Source organism: Pantherophis guttatus, chromosome 18 (genome assembly GCF_059756535.1).
Source record: "Pantherophis guttatus breed Tessera chromosome 18, ASM5975653v1, whole genome shotgun sequence".
Classification (NCBI taxonomy): Eukaryota; Metazoa; Chordata; class Lepidosauria; order Squamata; family Colubridae; genus Pantherophis; species Pantherophis guttatus.
Window position 1 is genome coordinate 3,215,003 of NC_142080.1, and position 19,809 is coordinate 3,234,811.

The window sequence follows — 19,809 nt, forward strand, 5'->3', positions numbered from 1 at the left end:
CTGGCTCACCAAACCACAATTTCGGGGCGTGTCCACAAGCTGACTCCCAAGGCGAAACTATCACGTTGCGGTTGTATGAATGAGTAACAATACCGGTTCCTGGGAAAGTGGGGATACTTACACCCATGTGTCTGACTGTGGTTTGCTTTGTTAGCGTCTCCTCGTCAAACCCGTCGGTTGTTTTTCCTTGCTTTTGAGTATCATGGTGGCCAGTTGGGCGAAAAGGAGGAAAAAAGTTGCTTATTGGAGCAAATCTGTGCCTTCGATGCTTGCTGGTGCTGGTTTAGCTCATTAACCACGATTCGTGGTTTGACAGGAGGCCGCACCGGGGCTATTGGGACTCTTGTCAAAATGGAGAAATCTATGGTGGCTGAGCTGGGGCGTAAATTAAACGTAAGAGGTTTGTTCACCTAATTTCAAGGTTTGCGAATGATTCGGCTGTCTGTATATCCGTTTCATTTTCCCGTCATTCCTCACTTCCATGGATTGGCTCAGGTGCTTCGGTGTGATCTGGACAGGCAGTCCTCGACTTACGGCTGCAACTGAGCCCAGGGTTTATGTTTGCTAAGTGAGACATTTGTTATCTGAGTTGCGTCCCTTTTTACGACTTTTCTCCCCCACCGTTGTTAAGCGAATCGCCGCCGTTGTTAAATTAGTCACACGATTGTCACTGGCTTTGCTTGTCAGACGGTCGCGAAAGGCGATCCGGGACACTGCAGCGGTCATAAGTATGAGTCCGTGGCGAAGCATCTGAATTTCGATCGTGCGAGGATGAGGACGCTGCAAAATCGGGCAGGGACTCACTTAAGAACTGCCTTGCTCAGCGACGGGAATTCTGGTTGTTAAAACCCTGTCTTAAGCAATGCGAAATAGCTAAATTTCCACGCAATTCTTGAGCCTGTCCAAAAATGGTTGCATTTTTTTAAAAAATTATTATTAAAGCCTCTGTGTTAAAAAGCCGACAAAAATAAACAAACGAAAAATAAAATAAAAGCTCCATCCTCGACTTTAGACGGCCAAAATCGGAGGCCGAAACTTGACGCGGCTAAGCGGGAAACTCCCCATTTCGTTTGTTAAACGGGAATCGCTGCCGTCGTTCCATCCGTCATGCGGTCGTTAAGCGGATCCTGCTTTTCCCCACCCCACCCCCCTCGACTTGGCTTGTCAGAGGAGATCACAGCAATCGTCATAAATGTGAGTCAGCTGCCAAGCGGCCGAAAATTTTGATCGCCGTGGCCCCGGGGGATGCCGCTACGGTCGTAAGTGTTTAAAAGTGGTCCTAAGTCCTTCTTTTTTTTCAATGCCATTGTAACTTCGGTCACTACACGAACCGCCGTAAGTCGAGGACCACTTGTAAATTAAATGAACAAACAGAGAAAGGGCAACAGAGGGGGAAAGGGTCTCCGTAGCAGCCAAGTCAGAATTGGAAGCTTTGAGGGCCCCCCCCCCAAACACACCCTACAAAACACGAAGTGTTTTTGCCCAGAGGCATGTGCAAAGCGCTTTTCCTTCTCTATCTTAAAACTCTGGCACATCTGGAACGCCGGGTTGCAACATTGGGAGATGTGCAATTTGCACTCGGGGCTGTTTTCTGTTTGCGGAGACAAAGCAGGACCTGTTAGCCCAGATCGTGGGAAGCGGGGCGTGGAGCCACGCACCCCGATTTTGCCAGGAAGAGGCCAAGCCAGCCCCACCTCCACCCACCCACCCCGAACCTGTGGGCAAGGCAGCTCCGTAGCCGAGCGTGTGACACGCGGCATCTTCGGCTGGGTGTCCTTATTCTACTCCAGCGCGAAGGAGGATTTTCCACCGTCGTAAGTGTGAAAAGAGGCGTGCCACCTCCTCACACCGCTGCAGAAGAGAAAACTGGCCTTTGGGGAATGCAAAGAGGGGTTTCTGAGCATGTACAGAAGGCCGGTGCACAAGACAAAACTGGAAAGCCGAGCTTGGCCTGTCGAGAGTGCAAAAGGAGAGGGGTTTCTGAGCATGTACAGAAGGCCGGTGCACAAGGCAAAACTGGAAAGCTGAGCTTGGCGTGTCGAGAGTGCAAAAGGAGAGGGGTTTCTGAGCGTGTACAGAAGGTTCTTTGGGTGTCTATATGCCGGTCTCTTTGGACAGCTAGAACCAAGTCTCAAAACTGGAGTCATCATTATAATCCTTCCTGGGTCTTGTAGTCAATGGTTGGCTCTCGGCCTGCGCCCCATCCAGAAAAGAGGGGGGGGAGGGTGGACCCCAAAAACAGAGGGCTGCCCATCCTGCAAAAAACAGGCCTCGTCTTGAAATTCAGAGCGGTTTCTGATGTTGTTTTCCTCTCTTAACTAGTCTGGAGTTGGAAACGTTCCCTTGTTTTCTTTCCAGTGGAGACCAGCAAATAGAATCCTTACCCAAGCATCTCTAAGCAGGAAGGGATATTCCCATCATGCTTTGCTCTCAGCCGGGATGCTCTGGCTTGCTTTCCTGCCTGCTATGAACAGCCAAGAGGGGGTCTCTCCCTCCCTATCTATCATCTATCTATCTATCTATCTATCTATCTATCTATCTATCTATCTATCTATCTATCTATCTATCTATCTATCTATATCTATCTATCCATCTATCCACTCCTATCTATCATCTCTCTGTGTCACACTTCTCTCTCTTTTCATTATCATCTCTATGTCATCTATCCATCCATCCACCAATCCTCTGTCACACCCTCTCTTTGTATCTATCATCTGTCTATCTATATATATCTTCTCTCACACACAATCTATCATCTCTCTCTCTATCTCTCTATCTATCTATCTCTCTATCTATCTATCTATCTAATCTTCCTGTCTCTATTATCTATCCATCCATCCCATTTGCATCTATCACCTATCTAATCTATTTTCCTGTCTCTATTATCTATCTATCTATCTATCTATCTATCTATCTATCTATCTATCTATCTATCTATCTAATCTAATCTAATCTATTTTCTTGTCTCTATCTATTATCTATCCACCCATCCACCCTATTTTCATCTATCATCTAGCTATCTAATCTATTTTCCTGTCTCTATTATCTAATCTAATCTAATCTAATCTAATCTAATCTAATCTAATCTAATCTAATCTAATCTAATCAATCTTCCTGTATCTATCTATCTATCTATCTATCTATCTATCTATCTATCTATCTATCTATCTATCATCTATCATCTATCTATCTATCATCTTAACTTTCTTGTATCTATATATATATATCTTCTCTCTCACAATCTATCATCTATTTATCTATCTATCTTTATCATTATCTATCTATCTTTCTTGTATCTATCTATATCTTCTCTCTCACACACAATCTATCATCTATTTATATCTATCTATCTATCTCTTATCTATCTATCTTTCTTGTATATCTCTCTCTATATGTATAATCTCTCTCACACACAATCTATCATCTATTTATATCTGTCTATCTCTTATCTATGTCTATCTATCTTTATCATTATCTATCTATCTATCTATCTATCTATCTATCTTATCTATCTATCTTTCTTATATCTATATATAATCTTCTCTCTCACACACAATCTATCATCTATTTATATCTATCTATCTATCTATCTATTATCTATCGACCTATCTATCGACCTATCTATCTATCTATCTATCTATCTATCTATCTATCTATCTTATCTATCTATCTTTCTTGTATCTATATATAATCTTCTCTCACACACAATCTATCATCTATTTATATCTATCTATCTATCTATTATCTATCTATCTATCTTATCTATCTATCTTTCTTGTATCTATATATAATCTTCTCTCACACACAATCTATCATCTATTTATATCTATCTATCTATCTATTATCTATCTATCTATCTATCATCTATCTTTCTTGTATCTATATATAATCTTCTCTCACACACAATCTATCATCTATTTATATCTATCTATCTATCTATTATCTATCGATCTATCTATCTATCTATCTATCTATCTATCTATCTATCTTATCTATCTTTCTTGTATCTATATATAATCTTCTCTCACACACAATCTATCATCTATTTATATCTATCTATCTATCTATTATCTATCTATCTATCTATCTTATCTATCTTTCTTGTATCTATATATAATCTTCTCTCACACACAATCTATCATCTATTTATATCTATCTATCTATCTATTATCTATCGACCTATCTATCTATCTATCTATCTATCTATCTATCTATCTATCTATCTATCTTATCTATCTATCTTTCTTGTATCTATATATAATCTTCTCTCACACACAATCTATCATCTATTTATATCTATCTATCTATCTATTATCTATCTATCTATCTATCTATCTATCTATCTATCTATCTATCTATCTATCTCTATCTCAGATAGACACAATGCAACCTTTGGGTGCGTTGACAACATCCTGGTCTGTTTCCCCTCCGCCAGTGACAAGCTGCCTGCTGCCGTACCCACCCTGTGCCCTGCCGTCTCCGGCTGGCACGGACTGCATCCTGTGTCTTCCTCCTGCGTTCCTGCTCCTTTGTTCCTCCTTGCCAAAGCGTCCCGGAGGGTGGTCTCCGGGGGGGGAGAGGGGGGGCTCCCGGGCGCCGTGCTTGGCCCGCTCTACTCCTCCGGTAGCCCTGCCAGCCTTCTTCCCTTCTGCCCGCCCAGCTCCCTGACAGGATGATGGAAAGCGTCATTCGCCGTGCCGTAAAAACTGTTCTAAAAACTCAGTCGTGCAGAAGCGATGCCACTCCGTTCTTCCCGGGGGGGGGGGGGGGCTTAACTCTTCCTCGGCCAGAGGAGCTTCCCACGGGGGGAGAAAGCAAGGCCTAAAACGTGGGGGGGGGTGTTTTTCTGGCTCTCCGTCCATCCTCGGCTTCTCCAAGGTAGACTGCCTCTGAAGCTGGAGGCTCGGCGTCGTGAACACCCACACCTCGGCGTCTGCGGGTGAGATAAACGGACCGGCATTTTCCCTTCCCGAGGAACATTTAAGGCCTTCTCTGCAACCCGATGCCAGGCAGAATATTTGTTTTTTTTTTCTTTCCCTGGCCGGAATTACTCCGGGTACTTCTCCTCCCCGGGTGCAAAATAATATTTTGCGTTTAATATTGTTGTGGAAATCAAATGAAATAAAATAAAAACGCGTCACTCTTTCCTAAGTCGTGGCGTTGAACAATCGGCGTACGGGCCGTCCTCGGCGTACGACCAGATTGGAGCCCAGCATTCCTGGTGGCCGAGTGAGACGGTCGTTGAGTGAGCCATTTTACGACCTGTCTTGCCACTGCTGTGTAAGCGGATCCCTGCCGTCATTAAGGGAGGTGCCCGGTTGCTAAGTGAATCGGGCTTCCTCCCATTGACTGGTCGGAAGGTTGCACAAGGGGGGGGGCGTCACGTGACTACCCCCCACCCCCACCCCCGGGATGCTGCAACTGTCATAAATACACGTCTGAGTCTCGATCGCGCGACCGCAGGGATGCCGCCCATCCTCATCGATGTAAAAACCGCTCCCAAAGTTGCTTTTTTTTTTTGACTGCCGTCGTAAGTTGGAACGGTCACTAAATGAGCCGTGGCTTGAGATTTGCAGATTTACTTTACCAAGACGATTCCCGTCCTTGAGAATCGTTCTGCAGCTTCCGTAACCCCCAGACGGGACGAGCCACGAACGGTAGTGAGACGCACAGCACCCCTGCGAGGTAGGACAGTGGCGTCCGAACCCCTTCGGGTGTCGAATCCTTCCTTTCTTCCCGTCGCCGGAGTTCTCACTTGCTCCCTTCCCCCAGGGCCGCTGCGGTAGAGTTTGAGACTGGAAGGGCAGCCAAGCAGCTCTCTGGCGAAAGTGAGTTATGGTGTCCTTTCCTACAAGTGCGCGGCACGTCATACGGCAAAGCTCAAGGCTAAGAGAGTGCTTGTGGGGGGGGATTTTGGACACGCCCCCCCTCTTGTTGGACGGACAAAAGCGGTTTCCCCAAATTCTTCCGAATTTCCCCCGCCAGTTGCATCCGATTCAAGACACAATTTCTGGAATCCAGAATTAAGAAGGGGGAATGGGGGGGGGACCCTCCGAGGTCTTCTAGTCCGACCGCAGACACACACACACCCCCCACGGGGGAAAGCCAGGTTTGCTTAACAACGACGTCGCTGACTGCGAACAACCGCAGTGGTGCGCTGAACAAAACGGCGCAAGAGAAAGGCGTAAGATGGGGCGAAGCGCGCTTCGCTGCTATCTCACTTAGCAACCGAAATTTTGATTCCATTGTGGTTGTAAATCGAGGACTACCTGTGTGTGTGCGTGCATGTGTGTGTGTGTGAGAGAGAGAGAGCACACACATATAAACAGACACATTTATACATGTATGGTGTATATATGTATATATGTATATATATACATATATACACACATATATACATATATGCATATACACACACATCTCTAAATATACAACACGTGTGTTTACAGAGAGAGAGAGAGATGGAAAGAGAGATGGAGAGAGAGCGATATGGAGATAGATTAGATAGATAGATATGTAGATGGATAGATAGATAGATATGGAGAGAGAGATGGAGATAGATGAGAGAGAGAGAGAGAGAGAGATGGAGAGAGAGAGAGATAGATAGATAGATAGATAGATAGATAGATAGATAGATAGATAGATAGATAGATAGATAGATGGATATGGCGATAGATTAGATAGATAGATATGTAGATGGATAGATAGATAGATAGATAGATAGATAGATAGATAGATAGATAGATAGATAGATATGGAGAGAGAGATGGAGAGAGATGAGAGAGAGAGAGAGAGAGATGGAGAGAGAGATATGGAGATAGATTAGATAGATAGATAGATAGATAGATAGATAGATAGATAGATAGATAGATAGATAGATATGGAGAGAGAGATGGAGATAGATTAGATAGAGAGAGAGAGAGATATATGGAGAGAGAGAGAGATGGAGAGAGATTAGATAGAGAGAGATATGGAGAGAGAGAGATATGGAGATAGATTAGATAGATAGATAGATAGATAGATAGATAGATAGATAGATAGATAGATAGATATGGAGAGAGAGATGGAGAGAGATGAGAGAGAGAGAGAGAGAGATGGAGAGAGAGATATGGAGATAGATTAGATAGATAGATAGATAGATAGATAGATAGATAGATAGATAGATAGATAGATAGATAGATAGATAGATATGGAGAGAGAGATGGAGATAGATTAGATAGAGAGATAGAGAGATATATGGAGAGAGAGAGAGATGGAGAGAGATTAGATAGAGAGAGATATGGAGAGAGAGAGATATGGAGATAGATTAGATAGATAGATAGATAGATAGATAGATAGATAGATAGATAGATAGATAGATAGATGATAGAGAGATAGATATGGAGAGAGAGATGGAGATAGATTAGATAGAGAGAGAGATGGAGATAGATTAGATAGAGAGAGAGAGATGGAGAGAGAGAGAGATGGAGATAGATTAGATAGAGAGAGAGAGATGGAGAGAGAGAGAGATGGAGATAGATTAGAGAGAGAGAGAGAGATGGAGAGAGAGAGAGATGGAGAGAGATAGATTAGATAGATAGATAGATAGATAGATAGATAGATAGATAGATAGATAGATCTGTCTATCATCTATCTATCATATAGAGATATAAATAAATAGAGAAGAGAGAGAGAGATTAGAGATAGATGATAGGTAGATAGAGAGATAGAGAGATGTAGAGATATAGATAGATAATAGAGAGATAGAGAGATAAATAGAGATATAAAAGTAGGTTTCTTTTTTATTCTGGAAATGCAAATCAGCATCAAAAGCTCACGCGATCCGGCTTGTGCAAATTGGTTGAAGATTCTTCCCCGCCAGAACTGATTTTTTTTTTCTTTTTTTGTGCTTAATATTCTGAATAAACAGAGCCTTCTTTCCTTCCTTCGCTGGGAGAGAAACAGCTCTTTCCACTTAGAGAAATCTTTAAGCAGGCACAGAGGCATTTATCTCCATACAAATGGCTGTAATCCGTGCCGGATCGATCTTTTTTTTTTCCCCTCCTATTTTTTTTCCCCTCCTTCTCTCTTTCTCTCTCTCTCTCCTTCTAATTACTTTTTTTTCCTTTTCTTCTTTAATGCTCCCAGAATTTGCAAAACGCCGAAGGTAGCTTCAGAGGAGGCAGAGGTGATAGTGGTGTGGGTTTTTTTGCCTCAACCTGTTCCGACGTGCCTGCCTCGCAGGGCCGTTGTAAAAAAAATTAAGTCATTGCCACCGCTGGCGTTTTTTCCCCCATTCCGGCTTCTGCTTTTTTTAATTTTATTTTTATTTATTAAACGTTGCGTGCCGCCAGTTCTGGCTGTAAAGTGACTCTTGGCTTGGAATAGAGCAGTTGGGGATAAATCAGAAGGGGTTTCAGTCTAGGCGTTGCCCCCCACCAGAGGGTCAGAGTTCCTCTGAACATGTGCAGAGTGCTTTTTTTCTTTCACCCTCTCTCTCTCTCTCTCTCTTTCCCCTTTCAAGTCCTCTCTTCCCAGTCTCTGTGAATCCCTCTCTCTCTCTCTCTCTCTCTCTTGTTCTCCTTGTCTGCCAGAAGATTGAAATGGCTGTCTTTACCTCTGCACATGTGCAGAATGTTTTTTTTTCTTTTTTTTCTCTCTCTCTCTCACTCTATTCTTTCTTTTTCTTTCTGTTTCTGTTTCTCTCTTTTTTCTCTGTCTTTTTCTTTCTTTCCTTCCTCCCTCCCTCCTTCCTTCCTTCTCCTTTAATTGTCCTTCCTTCCTCCCTTCCTCTCTCCCTCCCTCCACTTTCTTTCAATCTTTCCTTCCCTCCCCTCTAATTCTCCTTCCATCCATCCATCCTTCACTTGTCTCCTTCCTTCCTTTCTCTCTCTTCCTTTCTCTCTTTTTCCCTCCCTCCACTTTCTTTCAATCTTTCCTCCCCTCCCCTCTAATTCTCCTTCCATCCATCCATCCTTCACTTGTCTCCTTCCTTCCTTCCTTCCTCTCTCTCTCTTTCTTTCACTCTCCTTCTCCCTCCATCCACTTTCTTTCAATCTTTCCTTCCCTCCCCTCTAATTCTCCTTCCATCCATCCTTCACTTGTCTCCTTCCTTCCTTCCTTCCTCTCTCTTTCTTTCTTTCTCTCTCCTTCTCCCTCCCTCCACTTTCTTTCAATCTTTCCTTCCCTCCCCTCTAATTCTCCTTCCATCCATCCTTCACTTGTCTCCTTCCTTCCTTCCTTCCTTCCTCTCTCTTTCTTTCTTTCTCTCTCCTTCTCCCTCCCTCCACTTTCTTTCAATCTTTCCTTCCCTCCCCTCTAATTCTCCTTCCATCCATCCTTCACTTGTCTCCTTCCTTCCTTCCTTCCTCTCTCTTTCTTTCTTTCTCTCTCCTTCTCCCTCCCTCCACTTTCTTTCAATCTTTCCTTCCCTCCCCTCTAATTCTCCTTCCATCCATCCATCCTTCACTTGTCTCCTTCCTTCCTTTCTCTCTCTCTCTCTCTTTCTTTCTCTCTCTCCTTCTCCCTCCCTCCACTTTCTTTCAATCTTTCCTCCCCTCCCCTCTAATTCTCCTTCCATCCATCCATCCATCCATCCTTCACTTGTCTCCTTCCTTCCTTCCTTTCTCTCTCTTTCTCTCTCTCTCTCTCCTTCTCCCTCCCTCCACTTTCTTTCAATCTTTCCTCCCCTCTCCTCTAATTCTCCTTCCATTCATCCGTCCATCCATCCATCCATCCATCCATCCATCCATCCATCCATCCATCCTTCACTTGTCTCCTTCCTTCCTTCCTTCCTTCCATTCTCTCTCTCTCGCTCTCTTTCTTTCTTTCTTTCTTTCTTTCTTTCTTTCCTTCTTTCTTTCTCTCTCTCCTTATCCCTCCCTCCCCACCCATCTTCGCAGTTTGGCGCTCCATCTTTCCCTCCTTCCCCAGTCTGCCAGACGACTGACATTGCTGCCTCTGGGCATGTACAGAGTGTTTTCCCCCACACTTTACTCCTTTTTTTTTCCCCCTTTTCTACGGCTTTTCTCCTACCCTTGCAGATTAAGAGCTGGGAGGGGGGGGGAGAGAGAAAATCTTGTTCTGGAGAACGGTAAGCGGGATTAAATTTGTGTTTTTCTCACTCCCAGCTTCTGGCTGGGTGTCAGATCCGTGCGCGCTCGGCTTCCCCCTTGGGAGAAGCGTCTCTCTAACCCTTCGCTTGATTAGCGGGCCTGTTTACCAGCCTGCCTGTGGTTTAATAAGCCCCATGGCAGGAGACGCTCTCTTGGGGGGGGGCCGCGAGAAGCCCCAGCGGCCCCCCCTCCCCAGAGGGAAACGACTGGGGTGTTCTCCGCACACAACAAGCGGTTTTGCGCTGCTGGCGCGTTGCAAAAGCTCGCTCGAAATGTCTTTATACACCTGCTCGAGCAGGCCGAAATTCCACAGGTGACGTTGCGAGCGGCCCCTGTCAACAAGCCGTGTTTTGCAAGGCAAAGAGTCTCCTGGGGCGGGGGGGCGGCGGCAGGGCAGCGGGGGGAAAGGGATAGAGCCTCCTCGAACAGAGGCAGTCTACCTGCACTCTCCCCGCACCCAACAGGAGGCGGGAGGCGTGGCCTCTTAAAGGGGAGGAATACACCTGCTCGAGCAGGCTGAAATTCCACAGGTGATGTTGCGAGTGGCCCCTGTCAACAAGCCGTGTTTTGCAAGGCAAAGAGTCTCCTGGGGTGGGGGGGGCGGGGGGGGCAGGGCAGCAGGGAAAGGGATAGAGCCTCCTCGAACAGAGGCAGTCTACCTGCGCTTTCCCGGTCCCCCGAAGCAGGCGCAAAGGAAGGGGCCCCCTCTTCTGATAGGTGACTCAGGAAGGGGAGGAACGGGGGCAATTTTTACGAACCGTCCTTTGCTCCTCCGTTGTTAAGGGGATCACCGCCACCGCGGTAAAGTCGTTCAGCGGATCCGTTGGCTTTGCTGGTTGGACGATCACAAAAGGGGAATCGCGCGACACCGCCACCCCCCGCGGCCGTCATAAAGACGAGCCCGTTGCCTTCAGCGTCCGAATTTTGATCACGTGTCCGCGGGGACGGTGTGAAAACTGCTCCGAAGTCACTGTTTTCAGTGTCGTGAAATCACCATCATCTTCTTCTTCGTTTAACGATCCCATAATCCCTTGCGGGGTGGAATCTGAGCAACTGAATGGAGCTAGCAGAGTATTTTACTGGCCGGATGCCTTTCCTGTTTGCCAGGGCGGAGTTTTGTCCAGCAGATAATATTCTCATTGTGCCCAGAGAGAGAGAGAGAAATATCTGCTTCCACCTAGGATCGAACTCACAGCCTCCTGATGGTGAGGCCAGAGCTCCACCTCTAGGCCACCGCACCACTCCTCCGAACGGTCACTAAATGAACCGTTGTAAGTCCAGGACCACCTAAACATTTCTGTTTGCAAGTCTTTCTACATTCCTACTCTGCTGTCTCCAGCGACCGCCACGTCCGGTATCCTATAGGATTATGTATTTCAACGCAGCGAGGCCGAGCCGTAAAGCTCACAGGGCAAACCACGATGCCCGTGCCCCCCCCTCCCGCCCCCCCGGTGCCAAGCTGCCCAACCACACGGCTTGACGGTGCCAACAGAGGCAGGATCTGACTCAATTCCTGCTTGGGTTTTTCGCAGGCCGCTCGCCAAGCGAGCGGGGCCCGTCGAGGCTTGTCAAGAGACCTAAATCCACGGGAACATTCCCAGGCGTAGATCTTAGGCTGGTGGGAAGAGCTGGCATGTTCCAGAAACTTGGCCTGGCAGATGCTTTGGGAGAGAAGATGGCACGGGGCCCGAACGGGAATGGCTGCAGGCAGTTCCGGAGCAGGGCGATTCACCCCAATTTCGAGCATCTCCTCTTCTTCCAGCCGACGGGAGGCGGGGAGGAGGGGGGGGAAAAACAACGCCTCCACGCCGGATTCTTTTCCAATATTATTTTCGGGTTTTTTTTTCAAATCCGAAGAGGCAGCAGATGGTCAGAGATTTGGTTTTCCTGGGACGAGGTGCCTTTGCCAAGAAAGCCAAGCTGGAGAAACGAGGGGCTCGAAAAACACCGCTTCGGAACATGCACGGAGGGCCCCTCGGAACCTGCGGCTCGGAAATCTCCCCGCAGCGCAATCCCGTTCTCCGGATTGTGCTCCGGATGTTCCCGACACGCCAGAGGTGGGGTTTAGTAGTTCGGAGAACCGGTAGCGGAAATGTTGAGTAGTTCGGAGAACCGGTAGTAAACATTCTGACTGGCTCCGCCTGCGTCTATTCTCTGCCTCCCGAGTCCCAGCTGATCGGGAGGAAAGGGGGATTTTGCAGTAACCTTCCCCTGTGGGAAGGTGTGGCTTGGTGGGCGTGGCTTGGTGGGCATGGCAAGGGAAGGATACTGTAAAATCTCCTTTCCCTCCTGATCAGCTGGGACTCGCGAGGCAGAGAATAGATGGGCCAGTCAGAATTTTTACTACCGCTTCTGTGGGTGTGGCTTGGTGGGCGTGGCTTGCTGGGCATGGCAGGGGAAGGATACTGTAAAATCTCCATTCCCACCCCACTCCAGGGGAAGGATGCTGCAAAATCCCCATTTCCGCCTGAACAGCTGGGACTCGGGAGGCAGAGAATAGATGGGGGCGGGGCCAGTCAGAATTTTTTACTACTGCTTCTGTGGGTGTGGCTTGGTGGGCGTGGCTTGCTGGGCATGGCAAGGGAAGGATACTCTAAAATCTCCATTCCCACCGCACCTCCAGGGGAAGGATGCTGCAAAATCCCCATTTCTTCCCGATCAGCTGGGACTCGGGAGGCAGAGAATAGATGGGGGCGGGGCCAGTCAGAATTTTTACTACCGCTTCTGTGGGTGTGGCTTGGTGGGCGTGGCTTGGTGGGCATGGCAAGGGAAGGATACTCTAAAATCTCCATTCCCACCCCATTCCAGGGGAAGGATGCTGCAAAATCCCCATTTCCTCCCGATCAGCTGGGACTCGGGAGGCAGAGAATAGATGGGGGAGGCGAGGCCAGTCCGAATTTTTTACTACCAGTTCTCCGAACTAATCAACATTTCCGCTACCGGTTCTCCAGAGCTGGTCAGAACCTGCTAAAACCCACCTCCGGCGCGGCAGCAGTGCCGAAAACCCCGCCGCTCAGCTGATCGTCGGACGCATACACACGCTAAAACCTGGAAGTTCGGCTTTTCCGGAGGGCAGTCCCTACAAGGGCGTGCGCGCACATGCGTGCTTCATATTTCCACGCGACCTTTTTGGCACTCGGTGGCGAAAAAGGTTTCGCCATCCCTGCCTTGTGGGCGGGCGGGGACGGGCCCACCCGCGATCTCCGCTACCAGTACGAACCGGCTGAATTCCACCTCTGGGTTCGGCAGTTTTGCAAGGCGGTTTAGGCCCCTGACGGAGGCCGAAAGATGATTTGGAGAAGGGGAAGGAAGAGAAAGAGAGAGAGGGAGAGAGAGAGAGAGAGAGAGAGAGAGAGAGGATCTTTTTGATTTGATTTGATTTCTTTTCTTTCCCCGACCTCAACGCACCATTGCAGATGTCACCGCCGTTCCTGTCCTTCGTGCCACGCCGTTTTTTTCGCGGAAGCGAATTAATTGGCGAGCCTTGGGCTCGCCGTGTATGCGCGCACCCCCGTGTGTGTGTGTGTGTCAGCGGGCCGCGTCTCAGGCTGTCACAATTATCAAAGCGGCCCCCCGATTAGAGCCGGCGGGGGTCTCCCCGGAGCAGATCAGAGCCTGGCTTGTGACACAGGATCAGCGTAATGGAGGCTCCCAAGAGAGACTCCCGGTTGCCGGAATTGAGTAACAGGATTAGCGGTGGTGGAAGCAGAGGGTGGGGGGAAAGAAATGGGGGGTGGATTTCTGGACCCCCACCAGCCAGCGTGCAAAACCTCGCAGCCCCTAGCCTTAGCGTCCTCTGGAACGGCAGGGCCCATCATCCTCGGCCCACAGGCTGGGTTCCCCTTGAAATTGCCTTGCAGGGGTCGAAGCTGGAACAGGATGCAAGAGCTGGCGTGAGGATGAAACAGAAGGACGTTGGGAAGGGAAGGGAGGAGATAACTAAGATGGTAGCTTGTGGTTTGTGGGGTGGGGTGGTCTTTCCTGAGTATTTTTATTTTTATTTTAGTTTTATTTAGTTTTGCGGGTTTAGATTTTACGGTTCGTAGCTCTATGGGCTCTTCAGATGGGGAGGGAGGGAGGGAGGGAGAGAAAGAAGGGAAGAAGGAAGGGAAAGTGGATAGGGAGGGTGGGTGGGTGAAGAGGAAAGAAAGGAAGAAAGGAGGAGAGAGGAAAGAGGAGGAGGGGATGAGGAAGGAAGGAGTGAAAAGGAAAGAGAGGATGAAAGGAGAGAGGGAGGAGGAGGTGAGGAAGAAAGGAAGGAGTGAAAGGGAAAGAAAGAGGAAGGAAGGAGGAGAGAGGAAGGAGGGGATGAGGAAGGAAGGAGTGAAAAGGAAAGAAAGGAGAGAGGGAGGAGGAGGAGGAGGGGATGAGGAAGGAAGGGAGGAATGAAAAGGAAAAAGAGGAAGGAAGGAGAGAGGGAGGAGGAGGTGAGGAAGAAAGGAAGGAGTGAAAGGGAAAAAAAGAGGAAGAAAGGAGGAAAGAGGAAGGAGGGGATGAGGAAGGAAGGAAGGAGTGAAAAGGAAAGAAAGAGAGGAAGGAGGAGGTGAGGAAGAAAGGAAGGAGTGAAAGGGAAAGAAAGAGGAAGAAAGGAGGAGAGAGGAAGGAGGAGGAGGGGATAAGGATGGAAGGAAGGAGTGAAAAGGAAAGAAAGAGGAAGAAAGGAGAGAGGGGGAGCAGGTGAGGAAGAAAGGAAGGAGTGAAAGGGAAAGAAAGAGGAAGAAAGGAGGAGAGAGGAAGGAGGAGGAGGGCGAGGAAGGAAGGAGTGAAAAGGAAAGAAAGGAAGAAAAGATGAGAAAGGAGGAGGAGTGGGTGAGAAGGAGAAGGAACAAGAGAGGGGTAGAAAGGGAAGGAAGGAAGGAAGATTGGAGGGGGGAAGGAAAGAAGGGTAGATAGGGATGACAGGTGGGTAAAAAGGAAAGAAAGAGGAAGAAAGGATGAGAAAGGAAAGACGGAAGGAGGAGGAGTGGGGGAGAAGGGAAGAAAGGAATAGGATGAGAACAGAAGGAAGGAAGAGAGAAAGTGGATGAAGAAGGAAAGAAGGAATAGAATAAGGTTGGGAGGAAGAGAGGGAGGAAAGGAGGATGAGGACGGAAGGAAAGAAGGAAGAGAAGAAGATGAAGGAAGAAAGGAAGGAAGGAATAGGATGAGAACAGGAGGAAGGAAGAGAGAATGGATGAAGAGGGAAAGAAGGAATGGGATAAGGAAGGAAGGAAGGAAGGAAGGAAGGAAGGAAGGAAGGAAGGAAGGAAGGAAGGAAGGAAGGAAATAAATAAATAAATAAATAAATAAATAAATAAATAAATAAATAAATAAATAAATAAATAAATAAATAAATAAATAAATAAATAAATAAATGGGGAAGGAAGCCTTTGGGCCACCTCAACAGAGGAAGAAGAAGCAGGAGGGCAAGAGGAAAACTGTTTGGCCCATGATGTCTCCAGATCTCTCTCTCTCACACACACACACACACATACACACACAGACACACACAGACACACAAACACAATTACCTGCTTTTCCTCCGGAGCTCCCTTGCCTTAATTGCCTTGCAAAGATTGCAATTAGTGCCTCTTGACATCGTGAGCATCTTTGGGGCTGCTGCTTCTTCAAACAGCCCCTGCAGGGAAGGAGGCCTGGCTTGTCCTCCAGAGCCCAAAATCCCCCGGGTCCTTTGCGAACCGACCCCGGGGGGAGGGGGGGGCAGAGAAGCTGCTCCCTCGGTGGCGGCAACGCTTCTCAACCTGAAGGCAGGTGCTAAGGGTAAGCAGCGGGAGATCAGAAATATCAGCAGGCTTTAAGATGGGAGGACTTCAACTCCCAGAATCCCCCAGCCAGCATGCTTTCTTTCTTTCTTTCTTTCTTTCTTTCTTTCTTTCTTTCTTTCTTTCTTTCTTTCTTTCTTTCCTTCCTTCCTTCCTTCCTTCCTTCCTTCCTTCCTTCCTTCTTTCTTTCTTTCTTTCTTTCTTTCTTTCTTTCTTTCTTTCTTTCTTTCTTTCCTTATTGAATTTGTATTGAATTTATGTTGGGTGGACTTCAACTCCCAGAATCCCCCAGCCAGCAGGCTTTAAGAGGGGTGGACTTCAACTCCCAGAATCCCCCAGCCAGCAGGCTTTAAGATGGATGGACTTCAACTCCCAGAATCCTCCAGCCAGCAGGCTTTAAGACGGATGGACTTCAACTCCCAGAATCCCCCAGCCAGCATGCTTTAAGACGGATGGACTTCAACTCCCAGAATTCCCCAGCCTGCATGCTTTAAGAGGGGTGGACTTCAACTCCCAGAATCCCCCAGCCAGCATGCTTTAAGATGGGTGGACTTCAATTCCCAGAATTCCCCAGCCTGCATGCTTTAAAATGGGAGGACTTCAACTCCCAGAATCCCCCAGCCAGCCTGCTTTAAGATAAATGGATTTTGACTCCCAGAATTCCCCAGCCAGTATGCTTTCTTTCTTTCTTTCTTTCTTTCTTTCTTTCTTTCTTTCTTTCTTTCTTTCTTTCTTTCTTTCTTTATTTATTTATTTATTTATTTATTTATTTATTGAATTTGTATTGAATTTATGATGGGTGGACTTCAACTCCCAGAATCCCCCAGCCAGCATGCTTTAAGATGGGAGGACTTCAATTCCCAGAATCCCCCAGCTAGCCTGCTTTAAGCTAGGTGGACTTCAATTCCCAGAATTCCCTGCCAGCGTGCTTCTAAATGGGAGGACTTCAACTCCCAGAATCCCCCAGCCAGCCTGCTACAAGTCCACACTTTTTAAAGTAGCAGAGGTTAAGAAACATTCCTGCAGAATCAGATATGCAACCCTTCTCTTTCCTGGACCGCGCTGTGAAGCCCCATCTCTCTGCCCAGTGGGGCCAAGCATGATGGGGTCTGGAATTCCCCCTCTGCTGGCCAAAAAGATCACCAAAGGGGGGATCACATCCCCCCCCCCAGGGACACTGCGACTGTCATAAATACGAATCCATTGCCAAGCATCTGATTTTTTTTGATCGGGGATGCTGCGACGGTCACAAGTGTGAAAAACCCTCCCAAGTCGCTTTTTTTTTTTCACTTCGAACGGTCACTAAACGAACTGTCGTAAGCGGAGGACCACCGTACGCAAAGATGTGGTTATATATTGTGTTGCTTTTTCCTCTCTTTTTCCCCCCCCCTTCCTTAGAAGGTACCGAAAAACGGCTTTATTGCAGAAACGTTTGCAATAAAAAATATTATATATATATATATATATATATATATATATATATATATATATATATATATATATATATATATATATATATATGTATGTATGTATGTATGTATGTATATATATATATATATATGTATATATATATATATATGTATATATATATATATATATATGTATATATATATATATGTATATGTATATATATAAATAATTTTAATTTGGTCTTTTTAAATTCCATTCTGAAAACATGTGAAACGCAGTAAACAGAAGGAACAGCCACGTTTAGACAGCAATGGGGGGTCGCCTGCCAAAAATCCGGAGGAAAAAAAAAATCATACAAATTGTTCTGAACTGTCAGGGAGGAAGGGAGGGAAAGGAAGGAAAGAAGGAAGGAAGGAAGAAAAAAAAAGAACAGGGTTTGAATCATAGTTTACCAAATCGGCTTGTCCGAGACCTTGGCGGCTTTTCACGGTGGGCTCAAAACAAACCCACCCCCCTTAATTAAATTCCCTTCGCGTAAATCAAGTTATTTTAAAGAAAATCGATGGGTGCGCATCGCAACGAATGAAGGGGACGTGGGGTGGAGGAGGAGGAGGAGGAGAAAAAAAATGTGTCGCTTCTGGAACCCGGATCTGGGCAAGTGGGATTGGGGGGGGGAAGAGGGGGGGGCGGTTTTGCGTCGGATCGGTGAAGGCTTTGCCAACCTTGTGGCTACTCGGAGCAAGAGGACTGCAGATGGATGTCCGGTCCAATTTTAGGAGCTGTCCATCACCGGGGTGGGGGGTGGGGGGAGAGGTTGGAGGGATGTCATTTAAAAGCAAGGAGCGAATCGGGCCTGTTTTTTGGATAAATCGATTATAACGTATAAAGGCTTTTTTTTTTTCTGCCCCCCCAAACAAATAATGCCAGGCTTGGACAAGGAGGTTGTGTATAGGTCAGCCTGGCTGAGACAGAAAGGATGAATGGGGAAATGATAAATTCGTTCCTTTCTTCCTTATTTATTTATTTATTATTAATTCAATTCATATGCCGCCCTTCTCCGGAGACTCAGGGCGGCTTCCGTCCTTCCTTCCTTCCTTCCTTCCTTCCTTCCTTCCTTCCTTCCTTCCTTCCTTCCTTCCTTCCTTCCTTCCCTTCTTTTCAACCACTCCTCTTTATAACTCTTCCCTTCCTTTCCTTTTTTCCTTCCTTCTTTCCTTCCTTCCTCCCTTCCATCCTCCTCTTCTCTTTCTTTCTTTCTTTCCTTCCTTTTCACCCACTCCTCTTCGTCTTTACTTGTCTTCTCTTTCCTTGCCTTGTCTTTCCTTCTCTTCCCTTCCCTTCTCTTCCCTTCCTCCTTTCCTTTCCTTTCCTTTCCTTCTTCCTCCTTTCCTTTCCTTTCATTCCCTTCCCTTCTCTTTTCTTCCCTTCCTCCTTTCCTTTCCTTCTTCCTCCTTTCCTTTCCTCTCCTTTTTCCTTTCCTTTCCTTTCCTTCCCTTTCCTTTCCTTTCCTTCTTCCTCCTTTCCTTTCCTTTCCTTCTTCCTCCTTCCTTTCCTTCCCTTCCCTTCCCTTCCCTTCCTCCTTTCCTTTCCTTCTTCCTCCTTTCCTTTCCTCTCCTTTTTCCTTTCCTTTCCTTTCCTTTCCTTTCCTTTCCTTTCCTTGTCTTTCCTTTCCTCCTTCTTCATCTCCTCCTCCTTTTTTTCCTTCTTTCTTCTCACCCATTCCTCCTCTATCAACTCTTCCCTTTCCCTTCCTTCCATCCATCCATCCATCCATCCATCCATCCATCCATCCATATCTTCTCTTTCTCCTCTCTTTCTTTCCTTCCTTCTTCTTTTCACCCACTCCTCCTCCTTGTCCTTCCTCCCTCCCTCTCTCCCCTCTCTTATTTCTCTGATTTTTTTTCCCCCTTGCAATCTCTCTTTCCAGAGGGGGTGGGGAGAGAACCTTCTGTACATGCACAGATACCCCAGTTTGAAAAACTCCTCGTGGGAAGCTCCTTCCTCAGCCTAACTCCTCCTGGCTCTTCCCAAGCTAACCTTCTCCTCCTTCTCTTCCTTCTCCAGCTTACGGCGAGAAGGTTACACGGTCCAGGTGAATGTCAACGACTACCTGGACATCTACTGCCCACATTACAACACCTCGGTGCCCGAGGGGCGCATGGAACAGTACATCCTCTACATGGTGAGCCTGGAGGGGTACCAGACATGCGACATCAGCCACGGCTTCAAACGCTGGGAATGCAACCGGCCTCGCGCCCCACACAGCCCCATCAAGTTCTCGGAGAAATTCCAGCGTTACAGTGCCTTCTCACTGGGTTATGAGTTCCACGCTGGCAACGAATATTACTACATCTGTGAGTCGGCCGTCTTTCTCTCCTTTGCCCTAACGTTTCATCGGTGGGATGTGTTTTTCCTTTGGGTTGCAATCCAAAAACTTATAAGTAACTGATAAGCATTTAGCAATAGGACTTAGACTTGTGGGCAGAATCAGCCTGCAATACTGAATTCTAACAGGAGGGAAGGAGGGAGGGAGGGAGGGAGGA

General features: G+C 47.0%; 1 protein-coding gene across 2 annotated transcripts in view; it reads left to right on the forward strand.

The window, feature by feature from the left end:
* The window catches only part of EFNA3 (ephrin A3), a 43,433-nt gene that overhangs the window by 17,207 nt on the left and 6,417 nt on the right, over positions 1–19,809 (forward strand). For both annotated transcript variants that reach the window (XM_087881032.1, XM_087881031.1), the window contains exon 2: positions 19,331–19,620. In XM_087881032.1, the coding sequence (XP_087737158.1) occupies positions 19,331–19,620 (290 nt within the window). The remainder of the gene's footprint in view (positions 1–19,330; positions 19,621–19,809) is intronic.